At 45.4% G+C, this 15,653-nt stretch overlaps 1 protein-coding gene across 1 annotated transcript; it reads right to left on the bottom strand.

Annotated features, from left to right (window-relative positions):
- Positions 1 to 12,999: 12,999 nt before the first annotated feature.
- Positions 13,000 to 15,653, bottom strand: APOA4 (apolipoprotein A4). The gene is made up of 3 exons (XM_082342263.1): positions 15,419 to 15,653; positions 14,926 to 15,052; positions 13,000 to 14,123 (listed from the first exon to the last, which is right to left on the bottom strand). Exons 1-3 carry the CDS (start codon positions 15,465 to 15,467, stop codon positions 13,157 to 13,159), a joined length of 1,143 nt encoding a protein of 380 aa, XP_082198389.1. The 5' UTR covers positions 15,468 to 15,653; the 3' UTR covers positions 13,000 to 13,156.

A 15,653-nucleotide genomic window follows, 5' to 3' on the forward strand; every position in this document is an offset into this window, starting at 1 on the left:
CAATCAAGAATCATAGCATAACCAAGGGGGGAAAGTGGCGGGGTAGGGGTGGTGGTATGATGAATTGGGAGATTGGGATTGACATATATACACTAATATGAATAAAATGGATAACTAATAAGAACGTGCTGTATAAAAAAATAAAATACAATTTAAAATTTAAAAAAAAAAGAACGAATCATAGCATATCTAAGGAGAGTCTCATATGAAAAATGTGGGCCAAAATAAAAAATAGAAAACAGCAATGTAGAGGAAGAGTCTTTGCAGGGAGAAGAAAAGAAAAAAAGAAAAATGCAGAGAGATGTAAGAAAAGATATTTTAGGACTTCCCTGGTGGTCCAGTGGTTAAGACTCTGTGCTTCCAGTGCAGGGAGTATGGGTTCCATCCCTGGGTGGCGAAGTTCCACATGCCATGCAGTGTGGTTAAAAAAAAAAAAGAAGAAGAAGAAGATACTTTAACCATAAAACAACAATAGGATTTTTCTTTAAATGTCAATATGGATGGTCAGAAAAAAAAGCTCTTGGAAATTAAAAAATGTAACAGAAATGAAACTAATCAAAATAAACAAACCAAAACTCAATAGAAAGGTTGCAAGATAAGAAAGTTGGTAAAGAGAAGAGAAAATTTAGAAGGTGAGAGAAACAATCCAGGAGGTCTAACATTCAGACAATAAGAGTTCCAGCAAGAGACAGAATAAGGGAAACCATCAAAGAAATTATTCAGGAAATGAATTTCCAGATTGAAAGGGCCTATCAAGTACTCTCATGCCTCAGGAAGTGGTTGCAAATAGACCCACACAAAAGCACTTCATCATGACTTTTCATGACCACAAATGAAACCGTGTACCTCAGATTGGGACTTGAACCCACATGCTGGGACTCAAACCCAGCCAAAACCCACAGCCTTCCAACTGAGATCACACACCTGGTTTCAGGATTTAATGAAACTCAGGTTCTTGATGTCTCATCACAGAAAGAATTCAGTGAGAGGAAAAAGTGATAGGTAACAAGTGGATTTTTTTAGAGAGAAACACACTCCACAGACAGAGTGTGGGCCATCTCAGAAGGTGAGAAAGACACCAGGGTATGGGGTTGTCAGTTTTTATAGAAGCGGTTAATTTCATAGGCTAATGAGTGGGAGGAGTATTCCAGCTATTTTAGGAAGGGGCTGGAATTTCCAGGAATTGGACCACTGCCCACTTTTTGATCCTTATGGTCGGTCTTGGAACTGTCATGGCACCTGTGGGCGTGTCATTTAGCTTGCTGATGTGAGCCTATACTGAGGCTCAAGGTCTAGTGGAAGTCGACTTGTCCACCATCTTGGACCCATTTGGTTCTAATCACTTTATGTCATGTCCTTGGGTTATGTCATTCTTTCAAAGGCTGTGCCCTGCCTCCTTCCCTCCTGTTTCACAAACAGAAAGAGAAGATGTTATGGAACGCAAGTTCGTGTGCCTGACATACAGGGAGTCCAAACAAACAGAAACATCGGAGTCTGGAGCAGAGAAAGGTTTATTGCAAGGGCCAAGCTAGGAGAATGTGTAGCTCGTGCTCAGAAACCTTGAAATCCCCAATGGTTTGAGGGTACAACTTTTTAAAGGCAAAATTTGGGGTGAGGGATGCAGGGTGTGTGACTTTCTTCAGATTGGTTGGTTGTGGGGTAACAAGGCTGTGTTCCAGGAATCTTGTGCTCAGCCTGAAGTTACCATCCTCCACCTGGGTGGGGACCCCATTTCTGCAGAAGAACTGAAAGATATGTATGTATATGTATATTCCTTGAGGACAACCAGGACACTGCTTTATCACTGCACCATTGTTTCTTGTCTGCTCCTCCTTTGTTTCAGCAATACCTCCCCTCCCTAATTAGTAACTGTTTAAGTCTAACCTTTGGAACTCAGGGAAGGTCTAGGAGGCTGAAGCCTTTTTCCTTCAAACAAGAAATGGGGGACACGGAAAGGATTTGAAGCCAGGAGAGCCCCACAGGGTCCTGCTTCATTTCAGGAAGGCAGGGGATAGAATGTATGTGTGTGTGTGTGTGTGTGTGTGTGTGTGTGTGTGTGTGTGATGTGTACAAGTTGTTTATATGTGGAAGAGAACCCAATTTTCATTGACCATTAGTGGATAATCATAAGCCTGAAGATAAGATAAAGCTAAAATTGAAACATCAGAGTAATAAGATTTTCTAAGAGCCTAAAGTTGTTTTTGCAGAGTGGAAAATGGGGATGAGCTTGAGGGACTTCTGTTTTTTTATACTAACTTGTAGGCTTGCTGGACTTTTAAAACTGTGTACTTTGATGAAATAAAAGCAGAATTTAAAGGTACATAAAATTATTTTTTAAAGGAATACAATAAAACAAATAGAAGTACAAGCAGGAAGATAAAAGAAGCAAAGAAATACCATGGTAAATAGAAAATATAAAATAATATGATAGAGATAAATCAACAATCACAATAAAAGGAAACAGATTAAACCAGCCCATGGAGCATCAAATCTGGAGCTAGACTGCCTGGGTTAAAATGCTGACATGGATTAGCTCTTTGACCTTGGGAAAGTTATTTAACTTCTCTGTGCATCAGTTTCCTTATTAGTAAAATGGGGATAATTATAACATATAGTATGGTATAATTCATAGGTTCTTTGGGAAATAAATGCTTTAATATATTTAAAAAATAAAATAAAAGCACTCAGAGCAATGCTTGGCACATAGTAAGTGCTGTGTAAGAATTTACTATTGTTATTATTATTATTTTCACATCAGACTTTACAAAAATTGCAGACATTTTCTATTTAAAGAGGCACACCTCTAACATAATGTCAGAGAAAGTAACCTTTAACAAAGGGTGGGGGGAGGGTGGAAGGCTTTAAAAAGACATACCAGACAAAAATTAATCAAAAGAAAGCAGGTATGACAATATAATATCAGAACACATAAGCTTTGGGGCAAAAAGGATTAATAGAAAGAAAAATTCACCAGGAAAAGATAAAACCTAACAGTAGGGACTTCCCAGGTGGCGCAGTGGTTAAGAATCTGCCTGCCAATGCAGGGAACATGGGTTCGAGCCCTGGTCCGGGAAGATCCCACATATCGCAGAGCAACTAAGCCCGTGCACCACAACTACTGAGTCTGCGCTCTAGAGCCCACGAGCCACAACTACTGAAGCCTGCGGACCTAGAGCCTGTGCTCTGCAACAAGAGAAGCCCGTGCGCCACAACGAAGAGCAGCCCCCGCTCTCCTCTCCTTTCTCCTAGAGAAAGCCATGTGCAGCAACAAAGACCCAACGCAGCCAAAAATAAATAAATAGATTTATTAAAAAAAAAAAACAAAAAACCTAACCGTATAGTCTCAAAAGACATAAACAAAAAACTGCTGAGTCTCAAAGAGAACTTGACAAATTTGGTAGGTGATTTTAGTGCCATCTTCTCAAAATTGATAGAATCACAGAAAAAAGATGTGAATAATAGTCAACAAACTTGATATATAAAGAACTCTGCACACCCCAGGAAGCAGAGAATCTTTACCATCACAAGTACATACCTCAAGGGAAATCCAAACATTATTTGTAAAAGCAAAAAAAGAAAAAGAAAGAAAGGAAGCAAGGAAGAAAAGAAAAAGAAAGGGAAACAACCTAAATGTCATAAATAGATGGACAAATAAATGACGGTAAATTCACAGAATGGAGTATTAACATTAGCTGGTAAAAATAAACATGTTTGATATATATGTATTAACATGGATATGTCTCCCAAACATAATGTAAAGTGGAAAAAAGCAATGTGCAGGAGGATACAAACAATTTTATATTAATCACTTAAAATTTTATAACATGCGAAACAATACTGCATATCATTTTGGCTACATAAATATATATAAAAGAATAAACCATGGATGGAAAGGAGACTCACCAACTTCAGGCTAGTGGTAGACTTTGGGGAGAGAAAGGAAATGGGGAGGGACTTTCACTATATCGGTCAGATTCTATTCCTTTAAAAAAAGATTCTAAAACATGAACGTTAATATTTGTTGACTCTTGGAAAGGGGTGCATGGATGTAAATAACTGTGCCACATGTACTTGTATGTATGTTCGAAATATTTCATTGTAAAATTTTAAAAATAAAAAGCAAGAGATCAAATTGATGGAGAGAGAAAGGAAATAAAGGCTGAAGAGTATCGTTGGTTTTGTACACAGGAGGCTCCTGGTGAGCCCAATAGAGGCAGATGCAGTGGCTCCATGGATGTAGACGCCAGACAGAGTGACGTGAGGAGAAACGAAGGAAGGAAGGGGCTTGAATGGACCTTTGGTGTAGCTGTTTTGGGGGAACAGGAGAGAGAATTGAGTAGGAACTCACAGAAGTCTTAATTAACAGACTAGCCAAGGGCCCACTAAAAGCTGGAGGCCTGAATTTACAGCGGCGTAAATCATAGCACAGTCTTCTCTAACAGGGTTCCATAAGGTGAAGTTGAAAAAGCAGAAGCCAGATTTTTTTATATATATATAAATTTATTTATTTTATGTATTTTTATTTTTGGCTGCGTTGGGTCTTCGTTGCGGTGCGCGGGCTTCTCATTGCAGTGGCTTCTCTTATTGCGGAGCGCAGGCTCTAGGCACGCGGGCTTCAGTAGTTTTGGCACGCGGGCTCAGTAGTTGTGGCACGCGGGCTCAGTAGTGGTGGCACACAGGCTTAGTTGCTCCGTGGCATGTGGGATCTTCCCAGGCCAGGGCTCGAACCCATGTCCTCTGCATTAGCAGGCGGATTCTCAACCACTGCGCCAGGGAAGCCCAGAAGCCAGCTTTTTGTGAGGAAAATGAAAGAGAAAGACAAGGGGACAAAGGGTCCAGAGAATTGCAAAAGAGTTGTTGAAGTAATGCGCTGGATGGGAACGATGGAAGCAGGAGCCGTGAATATGAGAGAGCGAATGAGAGGTCAGAAGGATGGGCACTGTGGCTGAAATGAGACAGAGGAAAAGGATGCTGAAACTGAGGAGGTCAAGGAGTTGAAAGGGAAGGTGTTTGGATGGGTTTTCCACATACATGATGTCACAGGCAGGAAGGCAAGCTCCGAGGAGAAGAGATAGATGGTCAACTAAGAGCCAGATGCTGAAGTCTGTAGTGAATGTGGAGGTCAACAATGAGGGAGCACGGCCAGGTGGAGCCAGCCTCCAGGAGTCAGTGGTCTGGAAACAGCAACGGGGCTGCGAATCGTCTGCCTCTGTGAAGGAGGGTTGCAGGAGAAACCAGGGAGCAGGCATCCTGCACGAAGGCCAAGTTCCCACAAGGGCCAGGAAGTGGAGAGAGTTCTAGGCAAGGCTGAAGATGCAGAGGCATCTGATCCATGGGGCAGTGGGGGAAAATTGGGAGGGAAGAGAACTTTGGGGTGTTGGGTAGAGAGAATAAACAAAGAAGGATGCAGGAGAGAGTAGGAGTGTTCATCTTTCCAGAGAGCCTTTCTTTGGGGCTGTGACCAGGAATGAAAGGGATGCGAGGCACAGTGGGTTTAGAAGAGAGGTTCATGTTGCATCCAACATGTCCAAAGCCTTGAGGAAGGCAGCCGCTGACACTGAGACCGACATGGTTGGGACCTCAAGGGTGGGACCACTAACTGTGTTCCAGACACCCCGCCGGGTCTGGAGATGAACTCGGTACCAAGTAACACCCAACTAGATTACACTGTGAGCCCAGGGATGTTCCAAGGGCTACACAGCAAAGGACGAGTTCTCCGGGTGATGAAGGGAAGAAGCAGCGTGCCCAGCAAGAGAAAAGACGTGGAGGCCAGAAGCTATGCGATCCATAGTATGAATGAAGGGCTCAGTATGGCTAGAGTGTGGTGGTAGGAAGGTAGCCTGAGCACATCTGCACGTCCCTCTGCCCCTCAGAGTCTGGCCCAGTAGGATTTGAAAATACTTGATAACAATAACCCCTCTATTGAGCAGCTCCCATGTGCCTGGTATTTACCCTTTATCATCTGTAATGTTCAAATCAATACTCCGAGGTAGGTATTGTTATCCCCATTTTACTTACAGAGAGACTGAGGCTCAGAGGGATTCGGGAACTTGCTCAGGGTCTTGCCCTGGGCCAATCCCGGGTCTGTCTAACTCTGAAGTCCATGCTCAATACGCCAACTCATGCTCAGGATGAGAGAGAACCCTGTTCGTGGAGCCGGTACCACACAAAGCCTCTACACACCTTACTGGGGGACCCAGAGACCCACGTGCTCAGTAGAAAGCCAGGTGCCAGGGATTTATGATTCGGTAGAAAGAGGGCTGTTGAAACACAAGGGAGCCAGGGTCCGTGTGTAAGCTGATCTGGGGACAAGAACAGTAGCTCAGGGCCAGCCAGGGAAAGGACAGCCAAGCTCAGGACAGCTGCCAAGTCATCACAGGGAGTGGAGTCCATCCCTCCCTCCTTGTCCCATCCCACACTTAAATACGCCCCCTTCAGTGCCCCTTCTCTCCTGTCCCCTATGGAGGTAAAAGCAGCTCTAGTTATGGCCGGAACACCAGGTCCTTAGGCCTTTAGCCTTGTCAACTGTGGCCTCCACAGGCCATGATCCATCTTGCCTCAGAAATGCCCCACAACTAGATGTTTGTGTCAGAAACACCTACTGGTGGTGCAATAGCTAGGTGGGACCAGTGACATGGACTCTGATACCACAAAATGTACTGAGCACATTCTGAGTCAACACAGTGATGGGGGCCAAGAAAGATAAGGATTTTAGTTGTTTGGGTTTTGCTTATGTAAACCCTCCTTCATCACCAAAGGTTGGAGGCTCCTGGCAGTGAAAACTGAAATGATGATTATGGTTATGATGATGATGATGATGATGGTGATGGTGATGATGATGACGATGAGAGAGAGAAAGAGAGAAGACCCTCAGGACCAGTGAAAATAAAAATTGTAGAAGAAAATCATGACCTGAGAAAGCACAAGACCTGAAGAACACAAGCACAAGCAATAAGGGATGACAAAGTTGCAATAGTTGACTTTCACGTTGGCTTTGGGTTTCCTGGAAATCCATGAAGAGGGAAATTCAGTTAGTTACATAATTGTTGTAAGCAGAAGAAAGAAACAGACCAGAATCAAAAACAAAATAAAGCTTTGCCAAACATGAGTTGCAAAATAAACATCTCTATGGGACTTTGTATACAAGGACTTTTGAATCGTGTTAAAAAGTCACTGAGAGATGGCAATTTTGCATAAGATCAAGGTGAGGAAGCCCAAATATCTAAGCTTCTGGTGATAAGATCTGTGGATAGGATTAAGAGTGCCTGATATTTTTTAGTAGGAAGTCCTGTCTATTAAAATATTAACTAACATTAATGAACAGCTTTTTATTTCATTAATACTTAAAAGAATACAATATAGAAAAAGCATACATTGCAGATAAGCAAAATATATAAATATAATCACCTATATTCCCACCATCAGCACTTGTATATTCTCCAATTTTTTTTTAATCTAGGCATATGTTTAGATTTTTTTTTACAAATTTATTTTTATGCACTCAGACTGTTTAGTAGCCTGATTTATTGTTTAGAATATGTCACACTCACAATCCATGTCAATTAATGTTCATTCACAATATGATTTTTAATAGAGATTAATGTGGACATATCATAATTTAACAATCTCCTCTTGTACATTGTGTTTTCTTAATTTTTAAAATTATAAACAGCAATGTAATGAACACTTTTATAGCTAAATGCATGCATTCTGTGGTTATTCCCTTACCATTAATTTTTAAGTGGAAGAACATTTTCTAAACAGGTATATCCCTATTCACAAACCCTTTGCAGTAATACTGAGGCCTCCCAGTGTTAGGATCAGTTAACCTCCCAGGTTGGAACCAGTGGCTTAGACTCTAAAGGAAAGATGCACCACAAAGCCTTCAGGCATTTTCTGTCTCTGTTACTTTCATGGATTTTCAGATACAAATTGAGTGCATGTATCTAATTTCACTTTTCTTTGAAACCTCCCTCAAAATATAGTGAAAAGTTTTTTTTTTTTTTTTAGAAAAGATGTAGACCCATAGGGACAAAAAGAATGGAAAAAAAGACCACAGCAAAATTTTGAAAGCTAGAAAGCAGACAGACCAGTTGCAACTAATTTAGCAGGCCTGAGCAAACTGATCTGAAGTTGGCAGTGGGGAAAGATGAGGGCCGACCTGAGTTATTGCACTGAATTCTCAAAATGTTAAGGAATTGTAGTAAATCTTCTGCTAGCCAATGTTACACCCGTGTATGAATTAGTAATACCCTCCCTTTTCTCAAGACACTCTACTGCCATCTACCAGAAGTTTGTCATAATAAATATACAGTTCCATGATGTCTACAGCGCAGGAAAGGTGCACTCGGAATTGTGCCCTGCACAGCTTGCACAGTCATACATACCAGCCCTGACCTGGAGGCACCAGGTACCACTGAAAATAGAAGTGAATGAAGAGGCTGTTGTAAAATATGAAAGACTGGTTAAAACTATTTAAAGAGCTGGAAAAGCTTTAGCTTTTCTCTCTCACCTTGGCAGAAGATTGGAGGCTTATCCTCTGAAAAGGGGAAGACCGAATATCTGTGGAAAGAGAATGTCTGGCAGAGTTGAGGACAGGGGTACTGCACCAGAAATAGAGGGATGAAATCAAAGTGTGCCCTCTGAATGCTGAGCCCCATCCTGCTTCTTCCACTTGGGCCCGGGAACACTGGTATCCAGGCCTTTACCCGCCAGGCAGGAGAGTAGGAGAAACTTCCTAGGGAAACATGACCTGCTCAAAGGAAAATACCGATTTTTACTTCAGGGGTTCCCAAATTAAACTTTCCAGTGGATCACCCAACAGTGAAGCTCATAGTCAACAATACTATGTACTCATGTACATGGAGCTTCAAACCAGCTCTGCAGTTTAAGCAGATAAGCAAAGTTTACCAGGCATTTGAGGAAAGATCCTAACATGAAAGATAGAGACCAAAACAAACAGACATTTAAAAAGGAACTTGAAGAAAACTGAGACTATGCAGACAGAAGAACACTTAAAAATACCATTAATATCATCAGAGAGTTAAAAGAATATATTACAATGATGAAACAAGAACAAGATACTACAAAAGAACATTCACAGAATTTTTTTTAAAAAGCCCTTGCAAATTAAAAACACAATTGTAGAAACAGAAAACTGAATAAAGTGTGAGGAAATCTCCCAGAAAGGAGAGCATGCAGAGATGGAAGAAATGAGTGAAAAGAAAATTAGAAGACTTGTCCAGGAAGGTCCTATTATTGGAAGCAACTGAGAAAAAGTGGTACAATCATCTTAGAAAACAATTTAGCATTACCTCTTAAAGATGAACATACATATACTGTACAACTGAGCGAGAGAATAAAGATTTATTAAATTCATTCATTTATCCAACAAATATTTATTGAGCACCTGCTAAGTCATTGTGCTGGGCATTGACTATACAAGAATAATAAACAAGATAGACAAGACCTCTGCCCTCTCAGAAACCAACCAAGATTCTTCATCCCAAGGCAGCTGTGAAGTATGGCACATCTCAGGCTCAATTTTGTCCACAAGGTTTGGGTTTTCGTGCAAGGAGTCTCTGGATAGATTTCCTGTGGGCAGAACATGTGTATGAAGGAATTGTAATTATTCTGTGGCTCAAAGAGGAGTAAAAATTAGAACAAAGCTGGATTGAGAAAGAACCAATTTAATTTTTTAAATTTTGATAATCTTGAACAGAATTGTCCAAAGATAGAATCAATTGTTTGGGGAGGTGGTAAGTTGGCTGTCAGTGGAGGTGTTCAATACTAAGCAGGATTCATTCACTCAGTGATTGCATGATGGCCATGTGCTGGGCACTGGGCTAGGCACTGTGTATTAGTTAGCTATTGCTGCATTGCAAATCACCCCCAACTTGAATGTCTTACGATCCCTCACAGTTTCTGTGGGTCAGTGGCTTGGCTGTGTGGTTCTGGCTCAGGATCTGTCATGAGATTGCAAGTAGGACGTTGCCTGGGTCTACACTCATCTGAAGGCTTGACCAAGGCTGGAGGATCTGTTTCCAAGGTGGCTCACTCGTATGGCTGGCAAGTCGGTGCTGGCTGTTGAGGAGGGGCTGTAGTTCCTTCCTATGTGGACCCCTCCACAGGGCTGCCTGAGTGTCGTCGCAACATCACAACATGGTGGCTGTCTTCCCTCAGAGTCAACGGTCTAAGAGAAAGCAGTATGGAAGCCACAATGGCCTTTATGCCCTAGCTTTGGGATTCATATACCATGACTTTCACAAAGCCTATTGATCACCTAGGTCAGCCCTCTTCAGTGTGAGAGGGGCCACACAAGGTCATGAGTACCAGAGATGAGGGTCAATCTCAGAGGCTGGCTACCACGCTGTGAGTGCAATGATGAACAAACGAGTGGGGTGCCTGACCTCAAGAGTCTGTTAGTGTAGAGTTAGGATATTTATTAGAGATGCTGTCAAAGGAACTGGACTGAGAGACAAGACAGATCCCTCCAATCCTAACGTCCTGTGATCTTGTTCTTCTAGGTCTTAGTTCTTTACTCACCGTACCACTAAGCCACCATCTCAGAACCAGCAACTCACATCCTCGTTCTTCTGCCACGGGCAATTCTGAGGTCTCCATTATTAGCTGCTTGTCATCACACAGCGACGTAACATGGTCCCACTCTTGGTGCTCTCAGATACAGAAGTCCCTGGATAACCCCACGCTTGCTGTTTCTCTCCCCAGGGTGCACCACTGCCTGTGCTCCTCTTCCCGGGAGCACAAGGTGTCCTATGATAATGCCAAGAGAACACTGTGTCCCCATGCGGGAGCTGCTTTTGATCCAGCTGGGCAATCCCTCAACAGCAGCAATGCCCTGTGGGTTCAAGAGGAGAGCGGGCCCCGCCCCCCTTTACCCTGTTGTGCTCTTCTCTCCCTAATCAGGGCCATGCCAACCACCAGAGACTTCAGGGGCCGTGACCCCTCGGACGTTCTCGGATGACTTTTTACCTTCAAGCTTTGTGGAAGGGTGCAGGGGTATGGCTAATGTCTTAGCCTGGCCCACACCGGTGCTGGTCGACCCTCGGTTTGGTGCACTCACGCATGTGCACGGAAGAGTCTGTTATCTCCAGTTCACCCGAGGAGCCAGAGGTAGCTGGGGGAGCTTCAGGCCTGAAACTGTGCGGGCTCTGGAAGGACCATGGGGAGATACTGATGTGGGCTGCACCGGAGTCCAGAAAACGCCCTCCCCTGCCACTCGCAAGGGATTCAGTGCTCAGTTCTCCTGTGTGTAAGTGCTTCAGTCTTGCCAGGTGGTAAAAACCGGGTCCTGGAGAAACTCTGGTGAATATTTATTTATTTGTTTGTTTGTTTCTAGTTTTTAAAGTAATACTATTAGGATGGCTATTTTTAAACACAACAACAGAAAATAACAAGTGTCGGAGAAGACGAGAGAAAACAAACCCTTGTGCACTGTTGGTGGGGATGTAAAATTCTGTAGCTGCTGTAAAACACAATATGGAGGTTCCTCAAAAAATTAAACAGAATACCCGTGTGATTCAGCAATTCCACTTCTGAGTATATTCACAGAAAAATTGAAAGTAGGGACTTGAAGAGGTATTTCTACACCCATATGCATAGCTGCATTCTTCACAACAGCCGAAAGGTGGAAGCAACACAAGTGTGCACAGACAGATGAATGGATAAACAGAATGTGATCTATACATGCAATGGAATAGTATTCAGTCGTCAAAAGGAATGAAATTCTGATATATGCTATGACAGGAGTGAATCCTGAAAACATTATGCTAAGTGGAAGAAGCCAGACACAAAAGTAAAACTATTGTATGATTCCACTTACATGAACTATCTAGAATAGGCAAACCCTAAGAGACAGAAAGCAGACAGGCAATTACCAGGAGGTGGAATGGGGGAGTGGTAATGGCGAATTACTTAATGGATACAGAGTTTCTGTTTGGTGATGAAGAAATTTTGGAGATAGTGGTGATGGTTGTACAACATTGTGAATGTAATTAATGCCACTAAACTGTACACTTAACATGGTTAAAATGGCAAATTTTATGTTATATATATTTTACCACAATAAAATCTAATACTAAAACATTATCTTAAAGTCCCAACACTACATAAATCTATAAAGTAGAAAGAAAAATCCCATTCTCCGGAGAGGAGACCTGATGAATTTACCATCTAGGTTTAGAGATTTCTTTCTTCTGTGTAGTGGGCATCCTTGTGTAGTGGGCATCCCCTCTTCTCTATGGTCTCTAGGCCGCATTCCTCAACTCTGGAGACCATGGGTTTAGCAGTCAAGAAATTTCTGAAATAAGCATGAATCGATATAATGGAAGTGTGACGGGGTGGGGTAGAATAAATCAAAATTCACATAAGTAAGTCAGGTTGAAGGCACAAAAGAGCTTCTGCCAGGAGGGACAGTCTCCCCCATTGTGCCGTGAGCTCTCCAAAGCCAAAGACCACGTCCTGACTACCTCGGTGGCCCTCTCAGAGTGAAGCGCATTGTCAGACCGATGCTCCACAAAAGCTATTTTGCTCATTGTCTGGTGCCTATGATTCCACCTACAAGAAATATCTAGAGTAGGCAAACTCACTGAGACGGAAAGTAGTGGTTGCCGGGGGCCGGGGGAAAGTTACTGTTCAATGGGTATGGAGTTTCAGCTGGGAAGATGAAACAGTTCTGGAGATGGATGGTAGTGATGGTTGCACAACGAGGTGAATGTACTTAATTGACATTTGTTGGCTAAGTGAATATAAATGGGTTGCATATTTCATTTGTGGATAACACGTGACATCTTTATCCACCTCCCCCTTAGAGCTATCCCCACACCTCTCCCAGCACGCCCTGCCCTCCCCCCTCCCCCCGTCGCACCTCCCAGCCCTCCGTGCCCCTCTAAGCATCCCCTGGCAGCCCCTGCCAAGCATTGCAAAGCTCTCATCTCAGGCCCTGCAACACCAAGAATTCACATTGTAACCAGACTGGGCTAGCTTCTCTGCAGCTTTATTGAGTAGCGAGAGGCAGTGTCACTTTGCACTGGACAGGTATCCACGGGTTTATACAAGAAATGCTTTGGGACAGACAGACAGACAGGGGGCAGGGCAGGGCAGGTGTCAGTGGTGGGGCAGGAGCACCGGGGGCAGCTCAGCCCGCCAAAGGGGCCAGCATCTGCTCCTGGGCGGTGAGGGCGTGGGCCTGGCTCTCTTCCTCCTTGAGGGTGTTGAAGAAGGTGTTGACTTTGTCCCTCAGGTCCTTCTCCAGGAAGCTCAGGTGGTCTTCCACGTCCCCCGCCAGGGGGCCCAGCTTCTGCCTGAGCTCCTCCACTTGCTGCACCATAGCTTTGTTGAAGGTCTCGCCGTAGGGCCCCACGGTGTGGCGGAACTTCTCCACCTGCTGGTCCAGGTGGCTGCTCAGCTCGGCCAGCGACCTCTGCAGCTCCGCGGCGTTGCCCTTCAGGTTGCCGCGCACGCTCTCGGTCAGGGGCGCCAGCTTCTGCCGCAGCTCCTCCGCGCGGGCCGAGATCTTGGCCTTCAGCTCCTCGGCGTGCTTCTTCATCTGGAAGGCCAGGCCCTCGAGCTGGTGGCTGAGCTTCCCCTGGACGTCCTGCGCGTAGGGGGCCAGGCTGCGGCGCAGCTCCTCCACGTTCTGGTCGATCTTGGCCTTGAGCTCGTCGGCGTAGGGCGTGAGGCGCGCCTTGAGCTCCTCCACGTTCTGGTCGATCTTGGCCTTGAGCTCGTCGGCGTAGGGCGCCAGCGAGGCCTGCAGGTTGTCCATGTTCTGCCTCAGCACCGCCTCCATGCGCTCGGTGTAGGGCGTCAGCTGGCGCTGCAGCTGCTGGGCCTGGGCGTTGACCTGGGTGCGCAGCTCCTCCGCGTAGGGCCCCAGGCGCTGCTGCAAATGGCGCATGTTGTCTCCAATCTTCTGGCTCACCTCGCTGGCGTGGGGCAGCAGGCGGGCCCGCAGCTCCTCCAGCTCCTTCCGAATCTCCTCCTTCAGCTTCTCTGAGTCCTTGGTCAGGCGTTCGTGCAGCTCCGTGGCAAAGGGCACCAGCTTCTTCTGCAGGTCATCCGTGTAGGTGTTCACTTCCCCAAGTTTGTCCTGGAAGAGGGTGCTGGGGCGGAAGGACACAAGGGGGCCACCGTTATGCTTGGCATTCCATGCCGGGACCTTGACTCCTTACATAGCGCTCACCTTACACACACCTGCCTAGGACAGGTGAGTGTGCAGGGTACTGAGTTCACCCATCTTTCCCCTGTGGCCTTCCCTACGGTGGATCATGATTTGAGCAAATGGATGTAATAGACTAAGGTATTAACATTGAACTTGTAGCTCTGAGTCTCCCCCTGAGCTTGAGTCACAGTATCTACCTATCATGTGACCTGGAGCAGCTTGCTTTCCTCTGCTTACTTGTAAAGTAAAAAGTGTGGACTCCGAGGTCCTCCCCAGCCCAGGTGTGCCGTGACAGAGATCACACTCTCTAGTAGAATGTTATGTTCTGGACCTCTTCCAGCATCTTCTAGCTACACCAGGTGCTGGCTTCCATGCCATGTGCCCACCCTCAGAAGCTTGCCAAATATCCCCACCTCCCTTCCCATGATTTCACAGAGGCTTGTCCTTCTGGAATGTATTAGAAGCCAGCTCACACGACATTTCTTTCCCTTCCTTTCTTCTGCGAGCCTCAATACTAAGATGTGGTCATTCGTCATGCTCTAGAAAGTTAAAGCAGGGATTATTCAGCCCAACTTTTCTATTTGTACATGTGGGTCCCAGGTCTGGAGACCTTGGGTCACCAGTGAGTTGGTGGCAGGGCAGTGGGCATCCTAAGCTCAGGTCTCCTGCCTCCGATTTCAGCCCTTGCCCACTCGTTGCATGGCCTTTAAGAAGCTCCGCCTCGCAAGCTCTGCCCCTCTTACTTGAGCTGCTGGCTGAGCTCCGACTTCTGGAGATGTTCCACAGCCTTCTTGGCATTGTTGCTCAGCTGGCTGAAGTAGTCCCAAATCACAGTGGCCACCTGGTCAGCACTGACCTCCTCCTGGGCACCTGGGTGGAAAACAGAGCAATTCATGAGGACCTGTCTCCTTCCCTGCCCCTCTGCACCAGCCTTGAGCTGCAGGCCGGATGATGGGGGGAGCCCAGCCACTGATTTCCTTCTCTGCGCTTGGCTAGTTGGAAGCCATGGGGGTATGTAAAACGGGTATAGCACCAATGCCAGGGGGCCCGCCGCTGTGAATGGACCAGCTCTCCTGTGAGCCAGGTGGCAACCGGGCAGCCGCCTGCATCCAGCTGTGGGCTGACAGGCACTCGGAACTGTCCTCTTACCTTGGCCCCAGACTCTCCACCCTTCCCTGCCTGATGCAACAGATGGGTCCTGCCTGAAAGTCCCATCCAAAGGCAGCTTCTACTCACCGGTGACAGCCACCAGGGCCAGGCTCAGGACCACAGCCTTCAGGAACATCCTGGGCTCCTTGCTGGGCTGGAAAAGTCTCTTACTGCACTGGATCCTTCCTGGATTCAGAGGGGGCCAAAGGAGAGGTTCTCAGGCAGCTCACCTATGCTGCTGCTCGAACTGATTGAAGCTCAGAGCCAGCCAGACATTTAAATCCCCACCGGGCTGTCCTCCCCGCCTTCTTCCCCATTGTGA

This window comes from Balaenoptera borealis (assembly GCF_965194805.1).
Source record: "Balaenoptera borealis genome assembly, chromosome: 11".
Taxonomy (NCBI): Eukaryota; Metazoa; Chordata; class Mammalia; order Artiodactyla; family Balaenopteridae; genus Balaenoptera; species Balaenoptera borealis.